General features: G+C 45.6%; 2 protein-coding genes across 5 annotated transcripts in view; one reads left to right on the top strand and one right to left on the bottom strand.

The window, feature by feature from the left end:
• LOC121597677 (aquaporin AQPcic) overlaps positions 1-17,441 on the bottom strand; it is an 82,065-nt gene that overhangs the window by 27,487 nt on the left and 37,137 nt on the right. The gene's annotated exons all lie outside the window — the stretch shown is intronic.
• Positions 1-17,441, top strand: part of LOC121597678 (aquaporin AQPAn.G) — a 47,572-nt gene that overhangs the window by 920 nt on the left and 29,211 nt on the right. For 3 of the 4 annotated variants that reach the window (XM_041923642.1, XM_041923643.1, XM_041923644.1), the window contains exon 2: positions 2,189-2,471. In XM_041923642.1, coding sequence (XP_041779576.1) covers positions 2,456-2,471 — 16 coding nt within the window. In that variant the 5' untranslated portion in view covers positions 2,189-2,455. Of the gene's footprint in view, positions 123-2,188; positions 2,472-17,441 lie in introns of all 4 variants that reach the window. The other variant, XM_041923641.1, reaches the window with a different exon arrangement.

The following is a 17,441-nucleotide window of genomic DNA, read 5'->3' as shown; positions in this document are numbered from 1 at the left end:
TCTGGACGGTTGCATGTGACGTTTGTGAGTTTTTTTATCGCACTGCTAGTGATTTCGTATTTATGATGTGTGCGTGAGTGTGAAAAAGAACTAAGCGATATAGGATGTGCGATAATAAGCAGGTACTAAACGTTTATCTCGATCAGTTCAGTAATCAAGGTGTATAAAATTGCGGAACATATCTATTACATCACATTAATCAAGAAAGACAGCGTGGTTTTTTTCTCGATGTAAAACGTTTACAAAAAGTGACTTTCAAATCCTTAAGATAGGCAATTCCTTGTGAAGATTAGTGAGCATGTAGGCTTGATGTACAACATGAACTGTGGTGTCCAAAAACCGCACCATTAAAGGAAGGAACAATACGTGTTTTTAAATCAAATCGCCACGGTCGCGGGCAAAAAAGAAGGCGGAATGACAGCTGTCGGTTATTCTCCCCCAATTAGCATATCCTGTCACGGATGCTTTTTGCCCTTTCGAACCAACTCGACCCATGGAGTGGACCATGCTTCCATGAAGACTCTTGCCCGGACTTGAATGAAATGCTAGCCCGAGAACGTACGACTTCCGGCCGTGATGCAATACGACGATGAGAATCCTTTCCACGTCCATGGCCAGTAGTACGTACCCAAGTGTTGGGCGGTACAAATGGGAATGTCTTCCGGTGTTTCTCTTTTTTGTTCCCTGTCGACCACCGCAGTTATTTACGGTTAGTGGCTCTATTTGAGCGCTGGAACCATGCTGCTCCAAAAGAAAAAACAGCCGGAACAGCCCCTGCCGTTCAATCCTTCCTCAAGGGGACCTTCCCCATAGTTGAGGTCGACCAGGCCAGTGGGTTAAGAGTTATGATGGGGAAGATGTTGAATATACGATTAACTGCACCGGGGGCTTGGGTGCTTCCGATGCATTCGGGGTTTCGTGCCGGAAATAGCGTACAACGGTGAGAGGCTACTCGTACGGGACACACTGCGGTGGGCGATAAATTCTTGGTGTACCACAAAGGTGAAGTCGACACCAGCATGGCCGGATGGGCGCACTTCCTCGCGGATCGGTAGCTGGCGAAAATGGATACGGTACAACGATGAAGATAAAAATAAAATGCGAGAAAAACGCCACGGACCCATACATCCTTGGCCGCGGTACAAATGGAAGAAAAACACAGACGATGATCTATATGGGTCTATTAACAGCTGGTTTTGAAGTGGTTGATGAGTGAATTCTTCGTCATTCGGATGCGCTCTGTTATTAGAGAAACTAGAAACACATGCCAATTTGTGTGCACCTACAGGAAGTTGGTTGGGGCTGCATTCACACGAAACTAATCAGAGCTGTTGACCGTTTGCCAACGGCATGACGGAATAAAATGCCGTAAAGGAGTACCGTTCGCTGGCAGCAATGTGGCCCGTACCGTGCATCACCGGGTGTTCGGTTGGTTCAGGTTTTACTCGGTGATCATGATCTTGAGACGAGCACCCCATGCTTTCATTCAGGTTTCTGCGCTCACGCAATCTATTCTCCATTAAAGGTGTCTGTGTGCATGCGGGACGCAAAAAGTAGGTGAGACTGGACGTCGACGACTTGCCGATCACGTGTGGCGAACGTTAGCTGAGGCTGAAGGGAACATTTCTTCCCAGCTAGTGCGAAACGCAACGCAACCGTGATCAGCTGATCAGATTGCGATAAGGTGTGGGCCTGTGGAGTCGTTGGAAGCAAAATTGTTTGCTATTTTTGCACCAAACAAAGATGCGCAGTAGAAGTGGTTTTCTATAGAAAATTGCCAAGAAAACATTCCGTTTTCCTCGTGCGGTAATTTCATGGTGTATGGGCGCACGTTTGTGTGCGCAATTTTAAGCCCTATTCTTTTCGCAAAATCAGACAAATGCCTGACGGAAATGGGCTTCCTCGTTTCCTGGTATTTTTTTAACTATTACCGAAAATAACACGTTGAGCACATAACATCGGTAGAGCACGATAACACATCGTCGTATTTAAAAGAGAAGACAGGGCCCAACTTTGTCAAAGCAAAAGCTGTTCAAACAGACATTGCAGCTGCTTGTTCGCGGGGGCTTTGATGTAAATAAATAGTACACAAACCCGCCTGTTGTCAGTATCTTATGGAAGTTTCTAACATCGTTTTCCTATCTTGCTCACACATACACTCTTTTCTACATCTTTCTACACCCTACAGAGCACCCAGTGACGCCGTCAGTTCAGGCTTCTCGGTTGATTGAGCTGTCGAAAGTGTATCTGCCTGCCCGGAACGGCCGGTTCCAAAGTTAAGTGACTGTGAAGAAGACTTCCTCCCCCGGGGTACATTTTGGTGAGGAGGTTCACGGTTGATTAGCGCTCCGACTATTCGACTCTTTTGAACGGAAGCAACAACAAAACTTCCACAAGGGAGAAAGCAGTGTTTTGGGTAAACGACGAAACGAGAAGCATCCATCGCAGCTAAAAGATGACTGAAAGCGCAGGTAAGTGAAGTATATAGAATTAAATGCTCTATAATGGTGCGCGTAAGTAGTAAAATGGCGGGAATTAGTGCGCAGTTTAGTGATGCATTACACAGGGTCATAAACCTGCCAATTGTTTGCAGTTCAGTTCAGTTCAGTGAGCAATTTGCGCATTGTTTTACACCTTAAATTGTTTGTGCACTAATGTGTGATCGTCTATTAACTAGTGCCTCAGGGTGCCCTGAAGGCGGCTTTGAAAAATAGTAAATAATTGCTGATCCGTGTATTGCTTGCCTGTAGTAATGAGTTTAAAGAGCTCTCTGACCCTCAAATTCGACTCATTCATGAGTTACAAGTACCCAGTACAAGTGTACAGGATGTGCAAAATTTGCATTTCCATCTCAGTCAAGAACCTTCACAGTCGGAAGCAGCTCCAAGTATTTCGTTACACTCCTCGCGTGCGACGAATATCACATAAATCACTTCCTGGGACGTACAGCATTTGGGGTCCAAAACTGGTAACGCTTCACGGGCAATCGTTTTGGCAGCAGCAGCAGCAACAGCAGTAGCAACACACGGCACAAAAACATGTGTCGAGATGTGAACAGAATCTCCCATAAAAATCGTAGTGTGTGTCATTGCGACCGTGTTAGGGCGCGCACGTGAAGAACCCTCCAATTTCGATTGACACAGTTTCCAGTGGAACTTGTTTTTTGGTTAAGACCAATAAGAGCCTAAACATTATCTTACCGTCTCTCTCTCTCCCGTATGGTATATTCACTGCGTATATTGTTTTTGATGATGAGGATAAATGGGGTAAACAGTTGTCGAAACGGGGCTCTATTATTGCTTACCGGAAGGTCTCGAACGACATCTACCGTGTGCCGCGAGAGGAGCGCAGTTCGCGTGAGACGATTGCTGCGGAGGAGCTGCGTGAATGTGTGACATTTGAAGAACCAATTTGCGTAGTGCTTAAGACAATCGCAAAAGCATTACCTCCGTTGTGTTGGTTGAGATTGATTTTCTAGCAATTGAAATCAAAATCTAAAAAAACACAATCTACTGCACTGCGAGGTTATGAACAACAACCCTTGCAGAGACGACTATCCACAGCTGAGAGATTGATGCCAAAAGAGGACAGCGGGGTTTGGGAACCAAAACAAGATTAAATTCTCAAAAGCCTTCTACGAGCGAGTCATGCAGCATACAGCATTTGATGATCGCCGGGTCTCTCCGAGGTGTGTCGGTTTCAATCTTGCCGCTTCCTTTCGCTACAATGTGTATGTTTTTACGCTGCAATTGTTATGCTTTTCAACTGTCAAACGCTGGCCTGACAGCACCAACGTACCACGTTTGACGGATCATGGTAGCAACAGTGGTAGTAGCAGATTAAAGAAGGCGTCTGTATGTCAGCGATACGGCTTGACCTGACCTTTCCGGGATGACGTTCTGAGTCACTCAACAAGCCCAAAAACCTTTGCCCGAGGTGCCCAAACCTTTCGGGAGGCACCTCACACAACCTGTCTTGCTGTAGCTACGCTTCCCACCTCCCAACAAAAGCCGCACAAAAACCCACCCACCTTTCGCTTTCTGCTTAAAGCTTCGATTGAAATCGATTAAAGCGCTCAATGTCAAGTGTCATTAATTGTTTTTCTCTCGCTGACCTTACCCGGGTTTCGCTCGCAAGCAATGGGCCGCCCCGGTGGTCACCCCCGGAGGGCATTAAAAGCGACTCCGATAGCCGAAGAAAAGAAGGTAGTGGGCAAAAAAAAGTCACCGAGTCAATATCCGCTGGCGTTCCTCTGCAGCAGGATTAACGAAATACTGACCCACTTCAACCTCTGTGTGTGAGCTTGGGATGGGGGACCGTCCGATTGGGCGGTGGCATGTTGCAGCAGCGCACCGCCTTGATTTGAATTTCCGATTCCGTGGGAAAGTTCTTGACTTTATCACCGGAGGGCTTAACCGGGTTGCTCTTGCTCTGTCGTTTGGGCAACGCGCGAGGTCAACTAAGCTCTGAGGCTTGGTGGTATGACCTATGTTAGGGTCGTCGTTTTGTTGTAGTATGCTAATCGGACCGGAATAAAACGAACGAATACCTTAATAAACGGATGACTGCGAAAAGTTCCTACCTCCACACCGGCACCGCTAATCGACAAACCGCACACGACGGCAAGGTTGCATGGGGTGAAGGTAATGCCAGGAACTTTACATCACTGTCCCTACCGGCACCCCAAATCCTGCGGCATCCGTGACCGGTAAAAGAGCGTTATAATCATAAGCACTGGGAGCGCAAGAGCAAACAACAAATGCAAATGAAGTGACGCTTCCGGAGATGTTCCGCGTGCTTGAAGGTTGAGCGAGCAAAAAAAAAAAAAAGAATTCGGGTTCCCCGCTTGCCTCGCAATCAGATCGATCCGTGATTGAGATGCGCGCGAGTTTGGACAGCGTTCAATTCGTGCATCCGGTGATCTTGAGCATCTTGAGCTGCCAAAGTCAAAACGACTTTATTTAAATTACATCATAAATAAAGCCCGAGTCCGGCCAAAAAGGACGAGCTGAGCTTGATGTATCAGTCCTGCTCGGCCGGGCAGTCACTGCTTCCCCTCCCAGCGTCTCTCGGACGGTCGCGAAACGGCACTTGCACTACTTTGACAGCGTTAATTCTTCAGCCGTTCAATTCTTTCGACCGGCACACAACGGAGGGCCCGCGAGAGGGACCGGCAGCAAAAGTGAAAGTAGCACAAGGTTGGCGGTGTCTAACAAAAGGAAGGGGACCTCCGAAAATAATAATACACACAAAAAAAGTAATGTAAAAACAGGATGGTAATTGGCAAAGCTCAGTCGATTGCGAGCGCGTGTACGTGGTTTGTGGCTAGGTTGTTTTTTTCTGTGGATGATTTTGAATGTCCAAAAGAGAAGAAATATAGAGGCAACAACAAAAAACTGGCAAACTTTTTGGCAAATTAGGAAAGGCTTGTAAGAAATGTAAGAGAGCGCACCACCAACCATTGTTCCGATCGAAGTGGCCGGTACACAAAAGCTTAATGCCCACACGTCCATTTTTGCTGGACCTGCTCCTTCTGCTCCTACCTGCTCGAGGATTCTACGGAGGTTCAAAGCTTAATCGGAGTCGTTTTTTCCTCTCTCCACTCTATTCGCTTGAAATTTGATATGGCGATTGACGTCATTTAGCTAAATTTATATGGCGAAATTGAATTCGCACACGATGTTGCCTGCGTTCAGCTTCTTGCCGCGGTGCCGCTGTCCTCTGGGCAGGGAGATATGCTGGAAGATTTGAGAAGAATGTCAGCAGATGGGAATGAGTCATTGCATGCCCTCTGGCTGGCAGTTTCAAATGCTGTCTGTGCTCGTAACTGCGATTGCTTACGTCATTCGGGGAAAGATCTTTCACCTGCACGGAGGATCGTTAGGAAGTTGTAAACAAACATCGGTTGGGATGATTTATTGTTTCGAGCGCGGAACAGGACTTCAAGAAATGGCTTTAATGACCTACACGGATTACATTCAAAATTAGTAACACCTCTCAACTCAATTATATTCTGAACATTTCGTTTTCATGACCAATTCGAAGTCATTATTTAAATATTCGATCCCAGTTTGAGATTGTTATTGAAACTGGGGAGCAGTTGTAACAAAAACCAACTTCTTCTTTATCAACTGAGTTGTATGCAACGACAAAAAAACATGGATATTGCATTACGCACGGTATAAATTAATCTTATCCCGAAAAGCACTTCTTGCGTGATTTTCTGCAATTCTGTCCTCTACACGGACCGGGCGTAAAGGTACAAGTGCGTTAATGAAAGAAACAAATCATAATCACAAACGCACACATACACAAACGTACGAGAAGGACGAGAAGAAGGGCCTAGCAATGCGTTACTACTTCATTAAGTATTCATGCTGCGCATACATTAACGTTACGTTTGGTCAGTTAAAATTCCATCAAACCTGCTGCTACCTTCTGCCAACTCTTTCCTAATGAGTTCTGCTACTCTTCAACTGTAATCATTGCTCTCGCTTTGTCACAAAGAAACGTGCCTTTTACGTGCATTTCTGCATAAACAAACGGGAACATTTCTGGCTCAATTTTGATACCGCAAATGCTGTTCCGAGACGTTGCCTTTGGCCTAGAAAAATCGTTCATCAATAGCGTGCGTCGTGTGCTAAAATGTGGAATAATTCCCCTAACCCGTTCACTGTTTAGCTTCAAAACGTTCGGAAAGTGGAGCTGATCAAGGCCGAACAATGGGTGCCCGATAGAGCTAAGGGAAATTATAAATCTCTCAACGTTAATTCCTTCCTTTGGGTGCTTTCTTCTTCTATTAATAAAAAAATGATACAGATTTTATACTCCAAAAGAAGGAAGCTATAATTTCAAATGCGCGAAAACTAACGCACCGCCCTTCCGGCGCGAACGACCGGCAGCAACAACAAAAAAAGGCCCCGAATCGGAACATAAAGCGTATCTCGCTTGATGAGCACAAAACATTAGGCGGTCTCCGGCCAATTCCGCAAGAAAAAAGAACGACCACGCGCGTGATCAGAAAAGGGAAGCGCATCTTCAAAAAAACCACACTGTACGGCCCCTACTGCTCACGACCTTGACCTACACGCAGCAGCAGCCGCACGGGGCCAACGTCACCGAGAGAAGCTCTCCCTTCCCCTCACCATTCCGCAAAGGCGAAGATCGTTCAAAGGGGAGGAAAATAAAAACAAGCGTGTGTATACACCACCGGCAGGCAGGCACGCCACCCTCCTCCACCCTTTGCTCTGGGAGGGTTTTATCTTCGCCCGCCATTCAAGTCCGCTAATCGGCTCATGCGGTTGGAGCGTTTTTTTTTGTCCGTCTTTTGCTTTTTTTCGGTGGCCGTTGGGGGTTGCTTTTTTTATCGCGCTTACGCTGTAGTTTTGTAAAAGGGAATTGAACAGAGTGAATCGATCATGGCGCACGTTTTGGTGGTCGATGACGATGATTGGAGAAAACGGAAGGGAAAGGGAGGGACGGAGAGCAATAATAATGCAACATAAAAATAAAACTACCTTTGTGGATTGGCAAAGGGGTTTTGGTGGCAGGGAAGGTGAGTAACGCACCGGGTATTCAAATAAGGATCGCTTAAAAAGGAAACGAACGGTGTGTGAGAGGCATGGCACAAAACTCGGATGGACCATTAATCCACCCGGGAGGCGCGAAACGGGTCATTTTAGATACGGGGGGTTGCGCTAGCTCTGGGAGGTGATGGTCGTAGGCGAAAGGAAGCGGATTGATTGTTGTTTACATAATTTAACATGATTATGTTTTTATTACGAAATGTAGTAAAAGTTACGATTTGTAGTTTTGCTGTATTTTCTTATGTATTATTCATATACGCTTTGAATGAATCATTTTTGTATGTTTTTTTATACTTTTTGTGTGTCTTGAAAACTTTTTTACTTATTTCATTTGTCACTATGCTTTCTTTATCTTTTTATAGTTTTAAACAGCTGATTCTCTAATTATCTACGGTTAATTTCTACTTATGTTTTACCAAAAACGGTTAATACTTATACTAACATTTTTGTTGATTAATAAGTTGAATAATAAGTTATATGTTAAAAAAATAATTTTTATAAGAATCTTTAGTCATTACTTTAAATCTTTTGTTGTTTTGCAGCCTATTTCACTATCTTCAACTTACAACTTACCATCTTCAACTTTGTTTCCCGCTGCACAAATGTGTTCTCTTATTTACTTTATATTCCTACTATAGGCTTTGATTTACTACAAGGTTAGGACTAAAAGATAGCTTTTACACTAAACGCCAATGACAGTCATAAAAGGCACAGTAATATTCCTTCATGATAAAAATGCATTTTTAGAGCCTCAACCACAGCCCGCAGAAAGCCTCCATCAACCGATCAAACGGTAACCATGACGGACTTCTTGCGCGCTTGTCAATCGCACAATAATGTTGTTCTGTTTTTGGTGTGTGCAACACATTCTGCACATTATTGCTACGCTACGACGAAATCAATAATGCGTATCGTTGTGTAAAAAGCATTCCCCTCCACAGTAACCGCACAGCTTGAACTTGACACACTGGCGCACGCTTCTGCGGACAGCAGCAGTGCATTAACAACACGCCGCTAGTTCCGTTCCGAAGTTGGCCCACGCCGTCAGAGTACAGCACCGCTCAAGTATCGATTATTATGTGCACACCACCCCCCATTAATCCGTGCCGCCGGGTGAAATAAGTTAATCATCCATCGGGTGGACGGACCTCCGCAAAACTCTCGCAGCCCAAACATGGGCAGCATACTTTCTTCAAGTGTGTACACATTCGCGCGAGCGCTCGGACGGCAGTGTGTGCGGCTAGTTCTTTTCTGATGGTGAAGGCTCATTTTACGACGGTGGCGATTGTTGTTTATCCTTCTCCTTTTTTTTTTTTGTTCGATATGATTGTGCTCAGTAGCTTTCAGTTCGGTTCGGTACCATTTTTGCATTGCTGCTTTTGGGCAAATAATTGACCCACCGAGAGAGAAAGAAAAAACGCACACACCCCACCTTGTACGACGGGTTTGAAAAGGCACTCTTCTTGGAGATTACATCACACGGACCGCCGCCGGTATGGTAGCATGTTAGTTTTGGCTTTTTGTTGCTGTTTAATTTCACCGCCATCGTGCGCGAATTGAACATCGATGTTTGCCGCTCATGTTTAATAGGATTATTTCGCACCTAATGCGTCGCTGATGGGAGCCAATTATGGTGAATGTTGAGAGATGTTGTGTGGGTTTTTTTTTTGTTTGTACGCGCTTGAGATGTTGGAGTTGACCTTGCTACAGTTCGGATTGGATTGTGATGTCGATTGTGCAAAAACAGATATTGCAATGACCATTAAGCAACGATTGGATTTTTTTTTTGCGGTAAAGAGAGTAACAATTGAACAATAATTGAAGTGTAACGGAATGCTTTATAGCAAGAGCTAAACCATTCACGTCATGATTCTACAAAACTTCTAGAGTATTCTCGGACAAACCATTCAATACTTCACTAGTAATCACTGTTGGCACTATTATTTATTAGCAATTGTCGGCGCTCCAGAACCGTTTACGGCATCTTTTCCACATGCAAAGTAATTGTAATTCAACCATTTGTCTTCTACACCTTTAGTCTACCTCGGCGCACTAAACTGACCTATAACAAACTCCCGCTAACAATCCCGCCGCACCAGCCCCGCCGTGGCACGGTGTCCAAGCGATTTGAAATTATAATTCTCAACCGGTCCTATGAGCGGCAGAATGATAAAGTGTACTGGTACTACAAGCCCGTAAACAAGCACAGCACCTAGACACACTCCAGAAGTAGTCGTCCCCATCAATGCCCGCGAGGCGTACCGGGGAGTAGAGCAGGTAGTGCGCGAATGATGCGACTAATTGGCAAAGACTGTCAGACAACACGCGCTGATGCTGTGGGTAGCATTTATCGGTCATCACACAGCCAGAAAGCGACTGGTACTCGGGCTCGAGGCTTACCCTCAGGATCTTTGGGCTTTTGCGAGAAATAAATTACGCTCCAGCATCCTCTCCCGACTTCCTTCGATTAGTAGCAGCCAGCCTCACACGGCAACCTGCACCCGCGACGATGCGCCGGAGATGATGATCTGTTACGCTGGCGGCTTACCGGTATTTTGCTACAAATTACCGAGTGCGAAACAATAAAATTACATTTAAACATGCATTGCGATCGCACAGTACTTAGCAACCAGCTAATTATCGTACCTGGGGCACACGGGGTGTGGGGGTTTAAGTGGCGTAGTTCGTCAAGTTCATGCGTGCCAACTGTTGCGAGGGGCTGGAGTAGGTGGCACCAGACATTTCACCCAAACTTCCAACCAGTTACGCGATCCGACAGACATACACACACCGTAGAGGTAGAGGTCGTCGGACCGTTGTTGGTGGTGGCGATGTCTAATTAGTGGCGACGCATCATCTCCATGCCATGATGAACCGACAGGGTGAGGTAATACGGTAGGGGTTCAGTGTCATTGCTACTGGATCTGGTTTTGCACAATTTTGGAAGCGGAGCATCTTGAGGCTTCAGGGGCAGTCTAGATCTAGATCGGTTTTGGGATGATGCGATCGCCACCTTGAAGCGTCCGTTTAGGTTGATGCCATCTAGAGCGATCTATCTACTGTCCTTAGCGAAGATCACGGAGATAGTTGAAGTACAAAAACCTGCGATGACGATCACACATCAACGTAAGCGAACGACGAGAACCAGTTGTCGGCTTAGCTCCAGTTGTGGGCATCGCACAACTCTCACCAGAAGCAATCAATTACCCACGACTTGAAGCGATCGCAATGTACGATTGCCCGACCCCAGCCCTGTCAGATGCAGCTCGATCGGATCATCAATCCAAAACGGAACGGAAGAGAGTGGTTTTGGCAACTCTGCCGACAAGGATGATCGATGCATAAATCAGCCTGAAATCATCACCAGCCATCTTTGTACTCGCGATCGAGAGCTTAACGATGCGTATCCGTTCGTATCATTGTGGAGTTGGTCAGGAGAGGATCTGCGTATCTGTGCATGACGGATTTGATGGCATCATTTTTGCACAGCGACGCACAGCTTTCTCACAGCCTGCAATCGGGGTGCCTCTCCTCACATAAGATCTATGAATGAATGGGCCCCTCTCTCAAGACGTCCGTTCGAGTGGCATCTTCAAAGTCCCCGGGTGTCTCTTGAAGTACCGAGTGTTGATCATCTACTTCCTACCTACACTTTCCTTGTTGAGCCGTCTTCGAGCCGTTTCATCTTCAGCTGCCCCAGCTGCCACAACACAACCTTGATGCCATCTCATCGTCGAGCTCTGGTAATAACCGGCGCGGATCGCTAAAATCGGCGCGATTGTCATTGTGTCCCCAAAAACAGCCCGGTCGGAGTGCCGGCACATCGAAGGTAGGCAACCTTAGCGCGGGGGCCTTCGCATTCGCGGTGAAGAGAAAGAAGGGAGTGTACAACTTAGCCTTTTTTTGCGCACACACACATACACACTAAACATCCGACCGCCAAACTGAGCGATTCGCGCGAGCGATAAAATCAGCATCCCAAGGAGTCGTCGTTCGATACGTTAGCCCTGCTGGGTGTTGCCTGGGACGAGTGTGGCATTGGAACGGGTGTGTCGTGTGTGTGTGTGTGTGTGTGTGTGTGTGTGTGTGTGTGTAGGTATAGGCAAAAGCTTAATTAGTTTGTGCGCTCGCACTTGGGACAATGAGATGTGCGGCGTGGTCCACGGTGTACCAAGGGTGTCGAACGGCTTCGATTGGCAATTGCGATTCGCGACTGTTAGCGACCTTGCGCCTTTGGATGAGCATGACGGCGATGATGATGACGATGTGTTCGCCATGAAAGTGAAGGCGCCACGCGCGATAGGGCTCCCTGCGTGTACTTCCCGGGTTCGCTATGGCTCGCCGCGACCGTATTTGGGACGATGGGGGATTGCAATTTTGGAGGCTTTCCATGGCGAATTGGTTTTGTGCGGAGCGAATCGTTGAGCTTAAGCACTTATCGCGATGGCCTATCGATACAGAGTTAACTTAGGCTTGGGGGTCTTGCGAGGAAAAGGCTTGTCTTCAAAACCGATTGATATCTATGACAGGCTCATAGTTAGCCGAGTAAATTAATTAAGAGCTCTCGAAAGCCCTCACCGGTACCAAGCTTACCCAACAAGCACAAGTATCTCGTACAAAAACAAGAACCTCTTGCCAGCAGAACCTGACACGGGAACGTCGTAGTTGTCGTGTTGTATCCTTGAGCAAACCGCTGGTCGGCGTTACTTTGCTAACATTTAGATGCATACCAATGCCCAGCCAGGAAGACGATGGCACCGTGTAATTTGTGTGTTTGGCTGCTTCTTACCATAGATTCACCGCAATCCAGGGCCTTTTTCTTGCCACGGCACGTCATGTTACGACTGCGACCGGCTAATGTAGCACACATAACGTGAATGTCACGTGTAACGAAACTCATTGTGCTGGTGCTCTACCTACTGCCCTGGAAGCTTCGGATGAATCATGCTGAATCGTTGTTGTTTTTTTGTTCTGTCGTTTTTTTTATTGTTTTATTTATTTTGCCCAAATTCAAGGTCCTACAACTAATTCGAGCGCACGGCTACGCACGTGGTACGCCATTCATTAATTTCCGCTCACGTTAATCTGAGCGCGGAGCAGCACACAAACAAATGCGAGGAATCGTACCGACAGGTTAACACAGTTTTGATACGGATACATCGTGTTAAGATTAAAAAGTCATTACAACTGCTATCAGTACATTCTATTTGGTCCGGTGTCGGGAATGTTATCGCGCTCTGTCTTCTATTAGTGTAACGATGATTGAAGAATGGTTTACTTTTCATTTCTTCCGGCCAAATTAGATTCCAAGCAACCGAACACGTAGGTGATAACATATTAAAGATTAGTGTGTTCGAGAAAGTGTTCACACGTAATAAAGTTAATACAAAGGAAAGTGAAAATTAATCCAATATGCCGTTTATTTAAAAAATCGATTAGATACTATCCACTGTTATTAGTGAGGCGTGGATGGAAACGAAATGGTTAGACCGTGTGGTATACGGTACAAAATTCATTTCAATTAGCGTAATTTCAAACGCACCCTATAAATCGTTACGATAATGAGCCCGATAAATAGCAACGGGCGCAGCAGCTCTGTTTATACGAATCGACTGAGCTGACGAAGCGGCTGTTGTTTACGGTGCACATACGACCCACCGCCAGGCACAGCCCGTTGTTGATCGATCGTTGTTGGGCAGATGATCACGTCGTGGCTCGTTCATTCGGCCCATCGTGTGCAAAGGTGCCGTTAATGCATTCTTACGCATTCCCATCACAACACCTGTGTGCACGTAGTGCCGGCACCCGGAGCCTTCCGTTCAAAACACCGCCAACGCTGTGAGGCAGGGTGGTGATGGGGCAATAAAATTAACTGGCCGCACTACTGTCACGAACACAGGCGGAAGATGTCCACTGGGTTAACCTTTGGCGTGGAGTGCACGGGCACTGCGGCCATAACCCTGGCCGAACGGGCCCCATCACGGTTTGTATTACGGACCGTTACCGCTTCCTTGACATTGAATTCCTACCGCTGACGGTGTGAAGACGGTGGTCGTAAGATGGAGCACACCAGGCAGTGGGAGGATGTTGGGCATTTCTGACTGAAGCCATGAATTGAAAAGTATCGGGAATACAAATTTGAGTAAATAATAAATAGATATGTCAGCAACCATCTCGTCCACATTAGATCTAGTATCTGGATTAGGGCTTTAATCGTGTTCTACGATAGCGTTATGAATACGATCTGTAGGATTAAGCATTGAAAGATGTAAAAGCAGATTATATTTTTCAAGAAATTCCAATGGCAAATGAGAACATGCTGATCTCTTCCAAGGATACTACCAACTCACAGTCTTTAATACCACTTAGACTTTAAAGACCTAAACTCACCATCCTAACCCATTTGTTCTGAATGATGTAGTTTGCATGAGTTGTTTTTGGCATTGCGTAGCAGACAAACAATAAAATATAAAAAATAAAATATAAGTTAATGAATAAATAAATAAATTATAAAAAAACAAGCACACTCTTGAAAACGCTGCTTAAATCTGTATTCACCCAGCAATCCCAATTGGTTCTAGAGCCTCCAAATTGTAGTCTAGTCTTTCCTGTTTACGGATTCGCCAAACAAATATTAAATTGTTAAGAGTTCTAGAATTGAAAATAATGGAATGGATAATCTGATTCATCGCGATGAGTAGACAATCAGACAATAAACAATCTGGGGTTCGATTTCCACCTGAATGACCAGGAGTAATAATACTGCCGTGAGTAAGACATAAGTCACACATGAGAAAGCTCGTCCGAAAGAGGTTAGCAGACCTAGAATAACAACAGTTGTTGTGCCAATGCCTTTTCAGAATGTCATCAATGATGACTCATAGTTACTGATCTACGAATTACAGTGATGTCACTGTTTTTTTAAATGTTTTAGAATGTATTCTTAATATTCTATTATAACTGTTTTTACCAACTTTGTGATATCTGTGGCAAGACCAAAAACTGAGCTGAACTGTTGAACTCAATATTCAACAAACTTTTCATTCCAACTCCACACATATAACAACAACTATAAGTTTTCCCATCGTCTTCCCCGATCGCCTTTTCTACCACCAAACTGTTCAGCCTACGCTAGAGCGCCTGCCACCAGCACACGCTACAGCGATACTATTACCGGCCCACCGTCTACCTATTACGCTAATTTGAACAGCCGGTTGAAAACAGTTGTTTTTCTCCCGCGCACACGCCATACCCGATGGCGTTACACTGTTTTTCCTTCGCACTTTACACCACCAGCACAGCATATTATGCTGTCTTCCCTGGCTCCACACACACTAGCCCCATTGTGTTAGAAGAGCTGACTGAGGAAGGTGAAGATGGAAACATGTTGGCAGATTGATTTGCGGCATGCTACGATGTACCAGAGCGGGTGCACCACTCGCTCTTCCTAGAGTGCATCATCCCATGCTTTGTGCGACGATTGATCAATGCTGCAACGAACCCCAGTAGCGATGGGACGGGAAGAGTGATGACGGTTTATGTTGGCAGTTGGCGGGGCGCCCGGTTGAGCGGTTTATGAGATGGGAATTATTGTTTATTATGCATTTCGACCAGTCACAACAGCGCACACCAGCCAAATGGCAACGGCTCTCTCGGCGATTTGCGGCAAATGCTGCGAAGCAAACAACATGTGCAAAACAACGACAGACACCGAGAGACAGGCCGGCATTATGTTGAATGCTGAGGCGCTGATGATGATGCGCGTGAGCATTCCTCGTTTGGATTGTAGATGAGCTGCATACACACTAAACCTTCCGCGTGCCACAAAGACAGCGTACGGATTGCGGTCCGTCAGTGTCGAATGGAGAAAATGGAAAGAAAATGTGCCTAGCTGCAGCAACACAACTGTGTTTCCCCTTGTTCGTCATCTCTATTTCCACTCAGTTAGCTCTTTTTTTAGCTTTGTCTGCATCCCAGGGCTTTTTTGTGCACGGCTCAGTAGCAGCAGTAGCAGCTGCATAATAATAATAATCATAATTCCTCCATGCGGTTGGCAGAGAGGGGTGGGAGTTCGGAAAAAATTTCTCTTTTAATTATAACAAACACATTTAATGATGGCAGCCACAGTGTGCAACGAGAGAGAAAGATGCAGCAGTTTTGCGTTATGCTTCTCCGGAGCTCTGGAACTTCACAGCTGGATGGAAGATAGTCCCGGCAAAGACACTGATTAGGCAAAACACGACTTTGAGCCATCAATTTTCTAGCGCAGCTAAATGGGGTACACGGATCATTGCACTTTGGCAATTTGCTTGCGCTTTGTGTGCTATTATGCACGATTAGTGATGTGCTTTAAACATTAAACTAGATTAGTGGAAGTTAGGTAATCGGTGATGAACACCAACATGATTAGAAAGTTCATAATCAAACCACAGCAAAGGTTGCAGTCTATACACTAATGCATTTTTATTGCATCGAAAAGGATGGAATGTTTACTATGCTGATCAAGGCGAAGCGTGTTCGATCCTGTACAACACATCCTTTTACAGCTCGCACATCCTTCAATGACTTTTCCAAACAAATATGTTTTGTTTTGGTTTGCGCTCCTCCAACCAAGGTTATGTTTATTTTTATGCGCACCGAAAAAGGTCATTGCACCCTTTCACGGACACTTTCACGGGTGCGTGCGTGCACCACTGAACACGGTTCTAGGGCGTAAAGCAATTGCGCCGGCCTCCTTTTTTGTTTTGCAAACCCCTTCTGGCTAAGGTTGAATCGATTCAGCGAGCACATTCGATGTGCAAAAGCTAAGGAAACTCCAGTGCATGGGGCCACCACAGCAACCAATTGCACCTTTAGAGCTCTGCAGGCTTGGTTTAAGGCACCCCTCCCTAAAGGGGAGCTTTTCAAACGGAATTGTTCGTTCGAAGATGTTTGCTAACTCAATTAGAGCCGATTGACAGATGCCTCCAATTATCGGCTGCCGAGTGCACCCCGATCAGGAAGTCGTCGTTGCTAGTGAAAGAAGGGGGAAAACCACTAGCAAACAAGGGGAAGGGAGGCTTGGCGCATGATTATTGCTTCGCTTTACTTTGTTTGTCCTATCTTTGTGGGCTTCGATTCGAGTAACCCAATCATTCTCGATTGACGCTGTTGTCCACGTTCAAGCACGTAAATCGTACGCCCATGTTCTAATGTTGACGCCATGCCGCTTATCTTACATGAAAAAACGATAACATTCTTTCATCATGTGAGCGCATAAAGGGAATGTGTTCTAACGTTCGCTCGTGCCAACAACTGCACCGATTTCATCAAACGTAAAGTGATTCGTTTACAAACTTCACACAAACAAACAATTTTGTCTTTTCGCTTGGGACACGTTTTATCAGGTGAATGAGTGGACTCCAGCGAGGGAAGAAGACATAACAGACAACAATAACATGTTGAATCAGTTTTTTTGTCACAGTTTTTTTATTTCTTTTTTCGGGCGGAGGAAAACAATTCTAATGCAAACAACGCACGATTGCCCAGACAACCTGAGCCTCTCGTTGTGTCGCTAGTTAATGGTTGAAGTACTCTTTGGGCGCGGGAGGACGGAGCCATTGCGACGCACGATTGCCACTTACGCTTATGGGCGCACGATAATTTCATCAATGGCTATCTAAATTGAATTTACTACTAGTAGTTCTGATAAGCATCTAAACGGAGCAGGAGAGGAAATGAGCCTCTTTACTGATAACCCTGAAACACACAACACAACACGTCACTATCGACAATATCGATTCTGACCCAAATATCGTAGAAGTAGTCCGATAAGACCGTTTATTCGAGTTGATTGGGACATGGGGTGAGTTTTTG

The sequence above is a fragment of the Anopheles merus genome, chromosome 3R, assembly GCF_017562075.2.
Source record: "Anopheles merus strain MAF chromosome 3R, AmerM5.1, whole genome shotgun sequence".
In the NCBI taxonomy this organism is placed as follows: Eukaryota; Metazoa; Arthropoda; class Insecta; order Diptera; family Culicidae; genus Anopheles; species Anopheles merus.
Note: the sequence above shows the minus strand (reverse complement) of the source record. Positions and strands in the feature narration are given on the sequence as shown.